The 13398-nt window shown below is 47.1% G+C and overlaps 1 protein-coding gene across 1 annotated transcript; it reads right to left on the bottom strand.

Annotated features, from left to right (window-relative positions):
* Positions 1-634: 634 nt before the first annotated feature.
* UAP1L1 (UDP-N-acetylglucosamine pyrophosphorylase 1 like 1) lies at positions 635-10580 on the bottom strand (the record flags this gene model as incomplete). The annotated part of the gene is made up of 9 exons (XM_010290165.1): positions 635-823; positions 1836-1902; positions 2519-2704; positions 4294-4434; positions 5263-5456; positions 6242-6414; positions 7200-7375; positions 8866-9076; positions 10520-10580. Coding segments are annotated over 9 exons (1296 nt in total), but the record flags the coding sequence as incomplete, so codon positions are not given.
* Between the last annotated feature and the right edge of the window lie 2818 nt (positions 10581-13398).

Genomic DNA, 13398 nt, shown 5'->3' with positions numbered 1-13398 from the left:
AATTTCTCATCCTTTTTTTTTTTAAATTAAAAAAAAAAGGTCACTACAGCTGTAAAGAGCAATCAGTCTAAGCTGCATACTTACTTATTTTTTCTTGGAATGGCACCAGCAAGCCTAGACATGCAAACTAGTCTGTTCTGCTTTAGAGTCCAAAGCTCAAGCAACACTTAACACAGAGCAGCATCCCTACCTGCAGCAGACTGCTCTGTATGATCTGGTTAGAGGATGCAATTGCTGAATTGGATCTTCTAATCAGCACAGGACTGGAGCAAAGACAGATCAAACTAGTTCTTCAGCTGTGCATACAATTTAAAAACAAAAACAAAAGAAACCCCAACCCCACCAGCACAAACAAGATACCTAACAAGGCACTGGAAAGATTTAATCTTCTTAAATGCAAAATTGATTTATTAAGGCTCTGACTGGCTCTTTTACATATTCATATGCACAGCAAATAGGAAATATAAAATCTGTTTGGTATCCAGAAGGTATTAATCTTCATTCACATCCAAGTCTACAAAACAGACTGAGACAAAAGGCACAGCCTTCAAAGTTACCAAACAGAACCGGTGAGCACGTACGTGTGTGTAAATACAACTACTGCAAGGATTTGGCATCGATCCAAAGCGGCAACTTTTTTATAGCAGACTTCATAGCTGACATTTTAGTAATGTCAGTTCTCATAATGGGTCTGACAGACAGTTATCTGATTTGAGGGGAAAGGCCTCCCTCCTCTTCAAGAATTTCCTAGCATTTCCACTTTGTTTTCATCAAGCACAAAGGGAGAAGGGAAGTCTTTGTTCTTCATGTACACCTCCAGACCCTGAGAATGTATGAAAATAGTACCGTTAGGTTGCAAATGCATAAGACTGGGTACCTGCACTATTTTTAAATCTACGTAACATCCTCAAAGAACAACTGACTACCCAAAGTTAAGAGGTCATGGGAAGGACAGACAACAGCAACAGCTTCCCTCGTGACAGAGATGGAAAGTGTTTCATCCCCAAGCCTGGGATCAATGAAGGAGAGGCACCAATGAACCACGAAACAATGGAACTCAGGAACAAGCTTCCTGGGGAGGGGCAGGCATGGGAAGGTGTGTCCTTAACTCACGTTAGAATCCTAGCAAAGAAAAATCAACTTAAATTGCCTTGTTTTCATTTTGTTCTTACAACACATCGATTGCAATGAGTTTGCTACCTGCACGCAGAAACCTAGCGAAGATGTAAAGTTTTATAAACACCTTTCCGCACAGCGCCCACATATCCTCCTGCAATTCACTATTTCTCGCCCTGTCTGTCCAACACAGGGAAGCTCCTCTTCTCACTACTAAATGGAAGCAGCTTTCCCAGGATCAACTATTTTCAGAGGGACAAACTCCAGAAATCTGTTCTGCAATGTGGTTTCTCTAAAGTCAATGCGCATACCACTTCGCATACGCTTCTCATTCAGTATTCACTCACTGTAGGAGACGGGCACAAATTAGCATACAACCGGATAGAGTGACCCCATGGATTTTGTAATTTGAATATTCTGCACTTCTAATTCCGAAGATCTCAAAGTACTTGTGAGTCTTAAAGAAACTGTTGCAGCCTCGTTGCAAATCTCATTTTACAGATGGCTAAAACTGAGAGTGAACAAACTGCTGAAGAGTAAACCATAGTGGAACCACGAACATAACACAGAGCCCAAGTCCTAGTTCCCTTGATCTGGGTAACATTGAAATGGTAACATTTCTCAGCAAGCCCAGGCTAAAGAAATCCCCCATCTTTGGAAGGGGGTCAGATGCATACCTTCACACTCTTAAAAATACCTCCATAGACAGTTATTCTCACCTCTCCAAAGTAAGACACTAATGGAGAAATCTCACACACAGCTGGAGGATCTTCAGTTCCTGAGAGACTAGAGAAGAGAACACAGGTTTAGCTTATTGCTATGCTTAAAAAACAGTGCACCTTCTTTGAAAGCTCATCAAGAATAGGATATCCAGAAGGATAAGACATTTGTTATATTCACATGCACCAGACATTATTCGAACACATTTTATGGAGGAAGTATCTGAATTGGTAATTGCTGTAACAGCTGATCCTTAAGCCCACCTGAGAATCTTGCTGGGCTTTAAGCACTGGGGCTATATTCAGAAAAGCTGGTGAGGACTACAAATTACAATTCCTTGGACTGGCTAAATCCTGAACGACGGAAAAAGTTGCCCCTGCCAAATGAGCTCCTATAGGAGCAGTCAACTTACAACCCCAGGAGAAAGAATCTCTGCCAGAGATAAAGCCCAGAGCACTGACTGTTACTGTCTACAGCACTCACAATCACTAATGGAGCAGGAGCTGTAATATTAATTACTCTAAATGTTCAGAAAAGACCAGCTGAATGAAAATCATGTCAAGCCACCCTGTGATCAAACTAATACCTGGTTTTGTAGAACACAGTACATGCCATTAGCTAGCTGGCAAGGTTGGGCAGCCACAGGCAGAGAAGCTGTGGAAAAGGTCACAGAGGTTTGTACCTGAGTTTCTCTGGTATCCTGCAACCATTTTCATCCAGAAACCTGGCCCCAGCCTTGACAGCCCAGCGATAATGCTGGGCCATGAGAGCTTGCCGAGCAGTGGTAGGAGTGTCTTTGTCAGCTGTGTCTGCATTTTTTAGTGGCGAGAACTCCTCTTCTCTCAAAACTTCAAATGCCACGAAATTCCTACCAGCAAAGGGGAGAAAACAGTGATAGTGAAAAACAAAGCTAGCCATCAGCCCTGTTGATGCAACAACTTTTATAGGGAAAGGCTCATGTATTATTTTAGGGAGCAGTGATGTATGCAGCCTGGGGCAGTCTTCTTTACCTTACAAAAGGTAAGGAAAGCCCACCTCCCATCTGAAGAGCAAAGTACCACCAGCCTGTATGATGGAAAAACACAAGAAGCAGCCCAGTTTCTTTGGGAACATAACAGCAGCCTCATGACCCTCCAGAGCTGTGCACAGGTGAGAGGGAAAAGCAACAGTTCTGCAGACATCCCACAGAAACCTCTCCAGGCACTAGGAGGCTCATGGACAAAAAGTCTTGGCTAAGAGCATGGCAGGATGGAGAGCAGCAGTGATGCCTAAAGCTTGGACACAGCACCCAGCTGTGCAGCTCGCTTCAGAGCACCACACCCCTGCTCCAAGAAATGGCCACTCCACCTGGGAATCTGTAGTCAAGGATCAACTGAGGACACCAGTTCCCAGGGATGAATAAGTGATATGGGAGGATTCGGAGTTGAATGTTAAGTGCAGCTGTTTACCAGAAATGGAATGCAAATAAAAATGCATCTGTGCGTTTCTGCATTTCACATGTGAAAAGCAGCTGCCAAGCTGCTTTTGCAGTGTTACTAAAAAAGCCCAAGGAATCACTGTTTGCAAATGAGTCCTTCAAAGCTCAGAACTCGGCACTGTTTCCATCACACTGGTTTTGCCTTTGGTATGATACTTCTTCACTGAATGCATGTCAGGAAACAGAGACTGGCTCAAACCTCGAGCTCTCTACCCTGAAGTAAACCCTCTAAAAACATAAATACTATCTCCAAACAAAGATTATTCGGTTTGCCTGAGGTCTCTTTTTGCCATTTATTTAAGCCTAAAATAGAATCTTTACTGCTGAATTCAAGGCTTTGGAAATAGGTTTTATAAGAACACTTATGCTAAATTCCTAAACTATTAAATTCCCACATTCCCTAAACACAAAGCACCCCTAACTGTGCTAACACTATGGCACATTGCTCTGAGCTACGTTTTACAGCTCTGCAAGTCAACACGGACAGTTCCCACAGCAACAGTAACTTGGCCCCACAGTACTTAAGCAACCTGTTTTCTTAGCACAAAGGCTGTGAGCTGAGCCCTGGCGTAACATGCACCAAAAACATAACCAGAGCTGCAGTTGCCATGGAAGCCACAATCCAGAAAGACCCGATTTCTGCAAGTTTGAATACTCCATCATGGGCTTGTATTAAATGTTGGCTTTGCACTCTATTTCCTTCTTTCTTTCACAGCGCTGGCAGAGGCTGGGTCAGCCAAGACATCCTCAGCAGAACGAACAGTTCTGGGAGCACAGTCAGAGCAAGCCCGGGTGCTGCCAACCACCCTGTGACCGCACCTCTCGGAGCCTGCAACATTACTGTTGTGTGGAGCTTGGTGTAGATCCAACAACCTTTCTAACAAGACACCCACAAACCACATGCAAGGCATGTCACAACCTACAATCAAACAAACATTGAGAAGAAGAGGAAAAAAAAAAAAATCATGTCTGCCACTAACTTAGAGAACTGGAACACATCAAACACAAACTTCTCCAGCTTTATCCCGTTCGGTTTTAGTGGTTTTACCAGATTTCCCTCCTCGTCAATGTAGGGCACCTTCTTTATGGCTACGTGATGCCTCAGCTGCGGCTCGTATTTCCTGCAAAAGGAGGAGAAACAAGTTAATTTACTTCACGCCCAGTTAGAAAAAAAGTAGTACGCTTCTGTGAAGCAGACGGCTTATTACGGCTCTGGGTCATCTCTCAACTGCTGTGGGTGTTGCTCTCTCCAAACTGATTCCAGTCACATCCAGGAAACATCTCACTGAGCAGAGCAGCCCAGCCAGCAGCACTCCCTGCACCAGTGGGACATGAGAGGATAAAGCAAGAAGAGAGGAAGGACCTACCATCCAGCTGAAATTGCAGGCAGAGATTAAAAAAAAAGTAACCCAAATTGTTATCTGACCAGGATTACAATGGAGCAGAGCAGATCCCTCACACAAAGGTGGATTCAAGCTCTTTGGGAAGGTGTATGGCTTCCCACTGAATGCCCAGCATCAGATCCCCATCTCCCAACACCAAGGTGCAGAGTCTTCCTCCAGCTTCACCCTCTCCCCCAACCTCTATTGTCCCAAGGGATGGCATGGGTGACATTCCCACTGAAAATCCTGTGTGGGGCTGAATCACTGACCATGCTGCAGCCATGTGGCTGCTTGCCCTTGCAGGCCCAGGAAGGTCATGCACTGGTGTATCTTGGTTGATTTAACTACCGGCAAAGCATGCAACCTCTCCATTGGGTAAGGCCTGAAGGGCATGCTGGGGCTGTCAGAAAGTGGACACAGCTGTTTTGAACTGTTTGGAGAAGAGGGGAAGTGAAGAGCAGAGCAGGAGGTACGCACAACTGAAATTACAGAGTGGGAAATGGGAACAACCACTCTTGGAGGCATTTCTGGGCTGCACAGTGGCCTAGCAGATCTGCTGGAACTTACTGGGCCACCATCTCCAGGAACTCAACTGTGAAGAAATGGTTGCAGATATTGCCAGTGCTGTACATCAATCCCCCATCAGGGCTTTGCTGCTGTGCAGTCTCCAGGCTGACCTCACTGTACTCCACCACCTGGTAAACGCCATCCACACAGCACACCACCCCAACAGGCTCTGTGGGGTAGGCCTTCTCCACCACCTGCAGCCACAGGACAGAGGGCTATGACAAGGAGGAAGAAAATCCTAGCACTATTCCAACTCCCATGTACAAATGATCCTCCAGGAGCACGGGCACGGCAGTGCTGGGTGTACAGAGGAGCCTGGAGGCACATTTTGCCCAACAACTGGTCATAAAACCCAGTACTCGACCACTTAATTGCACAGCTGCACAGAAGACAAACCAGTTAAAAGAAATTGGCATACTGTGGGGCACTTTTATCAAGGACCTGGCATTAAATAAAAAATGTTTGCAGTTGCTAGCCTTCAGCTCCCTGTTTGCATGAACAGTGTTAGTGATTAAAGTAATATAAATCTCTCCTCAAGCATCTGCTGCTTTAGGGTGACAAAACCAGGCTGGTTTGGCTTTCCCCATCTTCCACAGTGGGGCATAAGGAATGCCTCCATTAGACTTAAAGATGCATTTATAAAACACAACCCAGTTCAATATGGCTTTCAGATAGCCCAGGCGCCTTTGTAGAAAGGGCAGGGCATAAAGGGGAAGCAATTTCCATTTGTAGTTTCCTGTGCAGTTACAGTCCCTGCTCTAATTGAAATTTATTTGAGCGGAGGAGGACACCCGCAGGTAGGGATTCTAAATGCAATGCAGGCAGCAAGCAGCTCCTCTAAATGTGCTTGGAGCAAGCTGCTGGTGGACAGAGGTCTGGATACCCTGGTTCATCTAAGCTCACCCTAGCCACCAGCTTCCAAGTGTAATCAGACCTTAACTCCCTGTGGGGAAATGGCTCAGCATTAGCACGGCCTCACCTTGGCACCGCAATCTGCCCCTTTGGAAACACAGAAACCTATGAAGACTGGATCTGCCATTTTCACGAGGATATTGTCCACACAGTATACATGGACATACTGGATTCCACGCTGCTTCATGTCATCCAAGATCTTATTATCCACCAAAGCACGGTATAAGCCACCATTGCCATCTACAATTCAAGAGAGAAGTGAAAGCCCCGGTTAGTTAGTGACTTTGTAGTGTTTTTGCAGTGCAGAGAAAAAGCATATTTAAAATTCAGCTTGCAGAAAAAGACTAAAATAGATCTTATTCTCTGTTTATCTTCCCTCCGCAACTTCCCAATGCCTTTTTAAAGGCTTGAACTGCAGCTGCACAAAAGACACCTGCACATTTATTCATCACCCTTTCATGACTCCTCCCCTGTCAGCTCAGGAAAACCACTCTGCAGCCGCAAAACCGCATCACTGCAACAAGGCCCTGAGCAGGCTGCCTTCATCAGCTCTCTTAACCTGGACATGGTAAAAGGAGAACTCTACTAGGTGAGACATTGCGATCATTTTGGAAAAGAATTTAATCTTCATGCTGCTTCTTCACCCATTTCCAGCTATCAGCCTTGAACTGGAGCCCAGCTCCCGACAGCTTCACACCCGAGAGTCAGCACCCCAGTGGACCTCATGCACAGCCCTGCCGATGCACAGTTCCTAACCTGCAGCTGTACCACTCCTAATCCTGCCAATACTCCCAGGCTTTGATAAAAACCATGGGCTCTGGGCAAATCCGCAGCAAGAACTAAACAGAGATTGCTACAGTCTTGATTACCAGCCTGAAACATTTAACTGAACCCTCCCACACTAATCAGAGGCATTAACACTGACCTTCAAAGACTGTTCTGTGTGCCAAGGCTGGCTGATGGCTGGTAGCAATTATCAATGCATATGACGTTACTGTACCATGTAAGAGTGAACAGTGGGGTACCTGGAGCCATAGCAATTTTCCCCTTCTCCTCCAAGATGGCCTTCCCGTCAAAGGTGACAGCGGGCAGCATCCTCTGTTCAAACATGACCACATTGGATTTATCCAGGTTGAAGTAGTCGTGTTCTACAAAGAACTCCTCTGTCGGCCCCAGCGTGAACTCACTTGTCATGATGTACCTGGGTAGGAATGAGTGCTGAGCAATGAGCAAGAAAAGCACAAGCAAAATTTGAAACTACAAATGGAACACAAAAGGAAGGAAAGAGTGTTAAATGAGAGACACTACAGTATCCTGCAGTGCGCAACTAAGCAGGAGAGCTCTCCTCCAGAACTCATCCCACACGAAGGCTGCACAGGGTCTCATGCACAATCCTACCCACAGGCTTAGCTCCAGCCAGGACAGAAGACCCCTTCCCTAAATGTGAATGACCTCTGGATATCCACATGAGCTGGAAAACAAGGTAAAGGACAGTACAACAGCCTTGTTCAACCTAGATTCAAACTGATGCTGAGTGTCTAAAGAAGCACTGACCAGCATGAGGTGGAGAATGAGCTGTGAATCCCCAGCAGCTCAGTCTGCCAGCACCTCTTCTGTGCCAAGGCGAACAGCAGCATTTTCAAATGTTGGTTGTGTGATTTGTTTTTCTCTTAAATTTCTCTATTTTCTCCTCTCCTTCCAGCTCCTCATTGCTGCTGTCTCTCCCTCCACTATCTTCCTTCTTCAACAGTGGCTGAGAGCCATCTTCATCATCTACCTGTCAAGCACTTCAACAACTATTGGCATAGGTATACAGGGTCTTCTGCCAGCACGCCAGGGGAATCAATCCCTTGCACAGGAGAGCCTGGACCTCACACACCCCCTGATTTACTTTTTTGCAGACAGCATAGCCTGGCCTCTGGTGTACTGTAGCAGCCAACTACCGCCTCAGCCCAGGAAAAGGAACTGTAAACATTATCAGCAGATGTTGCATCCTGCAAATAACCCATGCTGGCTTCCAGAAGCATGGAACATTCTCAGAAGCATGCTGCAGCACCTTCCTCTCTCACCCACCGCATCCCATAGGGAATTCATATTTTGCACCTTGCCCAGAGCTAGTCTCTTTTGAAGGCTTTTGAAACCTAGAAGCAGCCAGGAGAGACAGCAGCCAGCTGTAAACAACAACAGCAGGAGATGGCCTGAAAATGGACCCTGACAAGCATTTACTACTCTGAGGGCAATTTTTTTTTCTGGGGCAGAAATTGCAGGCAACGGGAGGTAGAGGGTCTTGGAAGGTGAGCTCTAGGCAATCTCTTCCTCTGTGCAGGAACCTGAAAAAGCATGGCACAAATGGATGAAATCTCTTGTGGGGCATCTGAAACAGGCACTGAAAAATGCTGTTCATCAGTGTTGTCAGGGACTGTGCTTGAAAAGACAGCATGATACAACAGTTAGAGTAGTGGCAGTGATTCAAGGGCATCGCTCGGTCCCTCAAGTCTGCAAACATGGACACGCCACTTCCCACCCCTGGACACCCTCCTCCAGCCGCTAGCATTGCAGATCCTGCCAACAAAAGGCTCTCCCCGACTTGTCTCTCTACAGCACCCAGCAAAGTGCTTCTACAAGACAACATAGGCAAGACTGCAATGCAAAGACCCCCGCACAGTGGGTCTGTGGCTCCAGGTCACCTACCAGGGGATGGCACACTTGCAGTGGTATCTCTGGCCAGCAAGCTGCTCCACTTTGCGGATTCTTTCTGCTTGGATCTGATACAAGGTCTTGCCACTGGGCAAGCCCACGTTGTACATGCCCTTGGGATAGCTCACTCCCAGGCGAGTTCCTTGTCCTCCAGCCAGGAGCAGCACTGCCACCTTGTTCTGTGAGATCTGATGCAAGCCTGAACAGGAGAAAGAACCCCAAGAGAATATAAGAATCACAAAAGTAATCAACAACCCCATGTTTTTCTCCTGAGCCTTTCTGCAGAGCTCAGAAAACAGCCAGAAGCTGCCAGTTCAATGCCCACTGCTGGCAGTTCAGAGAGAAATATGATGCTGCATGCAATATAAAAAAACTCATTTCACCTCTCTGATGCAGCAGTTTCCTCATCTAAAGCAGCAGATGGTGTAACGATAGGCAATAGCCATGAGTTGCAGCTTAAGAGGTTCAAACTGGACACGAGGATAAAAACCTCTTTACTAGGCAGATGGTGCAGCACTGGAAAGATATCCGGAGAGGCGGGAGATGTCCCTTAAGGTTTTCAAGGCTCGTTTTGATAAAACCATAGCTGACCTGACCTATGTCTGGGTACAGCCCTGTTCCAAATAGGGGCTGGACTAGAGACCTCCAGAGGTCCCTTATCACCAACATTTCTACATCCCAAAGAAGAAAAGTCTTGTCATCTTCAGTAAAGTATGAGCATTTCTAGAATCTGCCTTAATCAACTATCTGTACTTGTGTTCCAGCTTCTGTTCAGCTGCAGACAGGACTAGTAACACAACCAAGCCTGCAGAAGCCACAACTCCCACAATCTAATTAAAAACAATATAATTTCTCCTGACAAACCAGGAAAGTCCAGAATTCTGGGAAGAACCAGACCACATAATAAACACCCAGCTCATTCACAGTCTTTGTTCCCTGCCTTCTCTCAAGCCAGCATCACAGTAACGACTGACAACTGTGAGAAAGATTCTTCCTTAGGGAACACTTTGCACTCCTCCAGGAACGCAGTGAGCTCTGGGACTGCGCAGGTCAAAAGCCACAGCTCTGCTGCTGTACAGTAGCATTCAGAGCCTTTTGCAACCTAACGCAAGAGGTCTACTGCACATCGCTGAGCCTGCCACAGCTCCTTGCAGTCCAGGACAGCCCACGCTTCTCCCCTACCTCTCAGGAGAAGACAAACACCCAATTTTAACCATATCTGGGACTAAAAAATTTCTGACTTGGACTGAAAGACACAGGGACCAAAGATATTGAATTAGAACAACAGCAGGATTGGTTTTAAGCTCATCTTTAAATAACTGGCTGTTTAAATGAGCAATAGAGGGAAAATACCAATTGCTGCTCTAACAATTGGGCTTGGTTTTAATTCTGTTCAAAAGTCTGGCTTCCAGCAATAAAAACAGACGTAAGTCATCCATAACATTGCGGTAATACTACTGGCCTCCCCATGCTTACAAGCTTCAGTCCCACCACAGCAGCAACACAATGTTTCTGCTTAAATATACCCTTTCCAAACAGGCTGGTAATGCCCACTCAGACACACGGAAGGAAGCCAGTTATGCAGCCCTGCCACAGCTTTGCTGCAGAGCGAGCCTTCAAGTTCATGGGGCCACAAAAGTGTTGGTTGGAAGCCACCTCTGGAGATCTCCAGTCCACCCTCCCGCTCCAAGTGCAATTAGGAGAGGTCTCTAGAGGGAAATCTGTACTGAAGGTGGAAGTCTGGGGATTTCAAGGTTTCAGGAGGTCCTTGGATAGAGCAGGAAGCTTGAATGGGTTTAAACTTAAAATTTAAAAGACATAGACGATAGCACTGAGTGAGCTGTATGGTCATGCAAATAAAATAAGCATAATTTTATGCAACAAACCACAAGCAATTAACAGCTCCTTTGTGTCTTTACTGAACTTCCCATTGCAAAAGACTTCCAAGCACAGAGAAGGGAGTCCAAGGTATTGGTTACACCACCATTACTTGCTCCGGTCCCTGGCACGTGGTTGGCCGCTGTGTGCTCAGCAGGCTCTTTGCCAGCACACGGCACCATCATGGGAGAAGGGAAGGACCCGAGTGAAGGGCTGCAGGAGCATGGCTCCAGGCCTCCCAGCTCCGGAGGTGGCTGTCCCTGCACCAGGACCTGGTGCAGAGGCAGCAAACTCACACAGGAGGGAAGCATGGCGTGAGACCTGCGCTTTTCACACAAGCCTGGGTCGCTGCAGCCACACAGCCCTAAGGAACACAAACCTGGGTAAAACCTTCTTTCTTACCAGGCCCCTCTCCCTCCCACACACAGAGATCCAGCAAAGCAACAGCCAGCTCAGCACCAGACTAGCCAGGGGTGCCCAGATCCCAGCTGGCCCTTGAGTCCACATCCCTGCCAGGCCCAGCCCCACCATTGTCTCTGCTTGCGCCCGTGCCTTGGAACAACCGTCACGAGGTGGAGTGGGAAGGAACTACAGGCCAGCGAAGGGGTCAGCAGCGGTGACAAAATTACCAGTGGGGAGAGGAAGAGAAAGTGATTGCAGTTAGAAGCCAAAACCAAACTCTGTGGTTCAGGTCAGTCTGTTGCGGCAGCCACCCCGTCCTGGGGCAGGGCAGGGAGGAGACAGTCACAGCTGCAGCTGAAGCACGAGCAAGGACGTGGTTGCACAGATCCTGCCCATTCTCTTCCCCTGCTTTATCGCAGGAAAAGGAATGACAACTGTCACAGACCTGCTGAGTTCAACAAGCGCAGAGAGCTGACTCACCACTCTGCAAGGAAACGTCTCTCACTTGGCCAATCTATCCCTGAGCAAGCTTAATCTTGGCCTCTCCACAGCAATGATAAGCCTCTCAAAGCAAGATAAATAGCAGTGCCTGAGCAAAGAAAGGCCCTTGGCCATGAACACTGGTGACACTGTACTTGCTGTCATTCCCACAGCCAAGGACGACACAGATGAGTCACTCCCCAGTGATTCCCAAGCACATTTAAAACCCACAGCAGATGGACACAGGCCCAGAGACCTGGCGAAGGGAAGGGCTCTGAATGTCACCATGCCACAGCCGCCCAGGGCTGAACCAGTACCACCAGACAGCAACGCAAGACTGCCACATGCAGCTGTGCAGGGCCAGCAAGCCCAGTGAGCACCTAAGCCTTGCCTTGCTGCAGGGCTGGGGCAGGTAGTGCTTCTCTGCTTGGCCTCCCATATGTGAGTGGGGCAGCACCGTGCCAGGCAGGCAGGCTCCTTCCACCAAACCTGACACAAAACGTCCCAGTGGAAAAGGAAAAATTGAGGGAAGAACTTATGGGGGAAAAAAAAAGATCTAAAAATGTTCCCCTGTGGAACACTTCCAAACTGTCCTGTTTCAAACAGGCAATAAAAACATTTTAAAAACCCTAAATAATCGAGAACTTAAACTGCTTAAGTATTTCACACTGATTTAAAACAAAGCTGCCCGAGGCCTGAACTGAGCATTTGCTGGTCTCAGTTTCTGCAGCACAAGGGGTGCTGCTCTGGAGTGCAACTGGGATTCATACACCAGTGGACCAAGTCTGGCACTCACCCTGCTCCATTCCCACCACAGCACCACTGGGCTCACACCAACATGCACACTCTGCTCCTGATGTGACAGACCACATCCTGCTGATCTCAGATCAGAGCTTTTTGCACGGCAAAAGACTATGCCAAGTGGCATCACTCATCTGAAGCTCTGGAATGAACACTGTCGGAAAAGCCTGCTTGGTTCCATTTGTCACGCAGCATCCAGCACAAGCTGCTGTGATCCTCAGCCACAACCCAGGAGTGCCAGAGTTGGCATCACCACACTGAAACAGGGATGTCCCAGAGGAGATGGCAGTTCTGACAAGTTTTCCACGCAGTGACAAGAGGGTGGCATCTGCCCAAGGGCGATTTGGCATCTCGCACCCACCTCCCAGAGGGGCATCTCACTGTGGGGACCGAAACCTCCACCTAAGTGGGATGAACCCAAGTCCAAAGCAATACCACTAATAATATCAACAGTGTCATTCTATTTTTCTCTTCCCAAAATCCAGCAGACTGTTGGGGCCATAATTCCCAGGAGAGGGCTGACCACGGCCCACATGAACAACCCAGCAAGGGGACTCTCCTTCCCATCATTATGGCATTCTCAGTATTTGCAGTGCAATCCTATAACTACTGGGGAGTTTTTTGAAGCTTCTGATCTTAGATTGCCATGAAAACTAATATCCCCCAAAATTTGAGTAAGTAGGTCTGCTCTGACTTCCCAGCTCTAAGACTAATACACATGACTAAAGTTCATAACAACTTACTCATCTTGCTGAACATTCCTGCAGTAAATGGAAATATTTATCCCTCTTAAAAAAACATCCACCTTATTTTCTGCAGCATATGAAATACGAACAGCTCAACCAAACAAAAAAGGGAAGACGTGATGGCTGTTAGATACCCACCAATGCTGCACTAAATCTTATCCTGCATAGAAAGTAACACACAAAAATAGATTTTGCAGGAAGAAGAGATTGATCTTGCAAG

This window comes from Phaethon lepturus, unplaced genomic scaffold (assembly GCF_000687285.1).
Source record: "Phaethon lepturus isolate BGI_N335 unplaced genomic scaffold, ASM68728v1 scaffold40036, whole genome shotgun sequence".
Classification (NCBI taxonomy): domain Eukaryota; kingdom Metazoa; phylum Chordata; class Aves; order Phaethontiformes; family Phaethontidae; genus Phaethon; species Phaethon lepturus.
The sequence above is the reverse complement of the archived record's forward strand: the minus strand, read 5'-3'. Positions and strand labels throughout refer to the sequence as shown.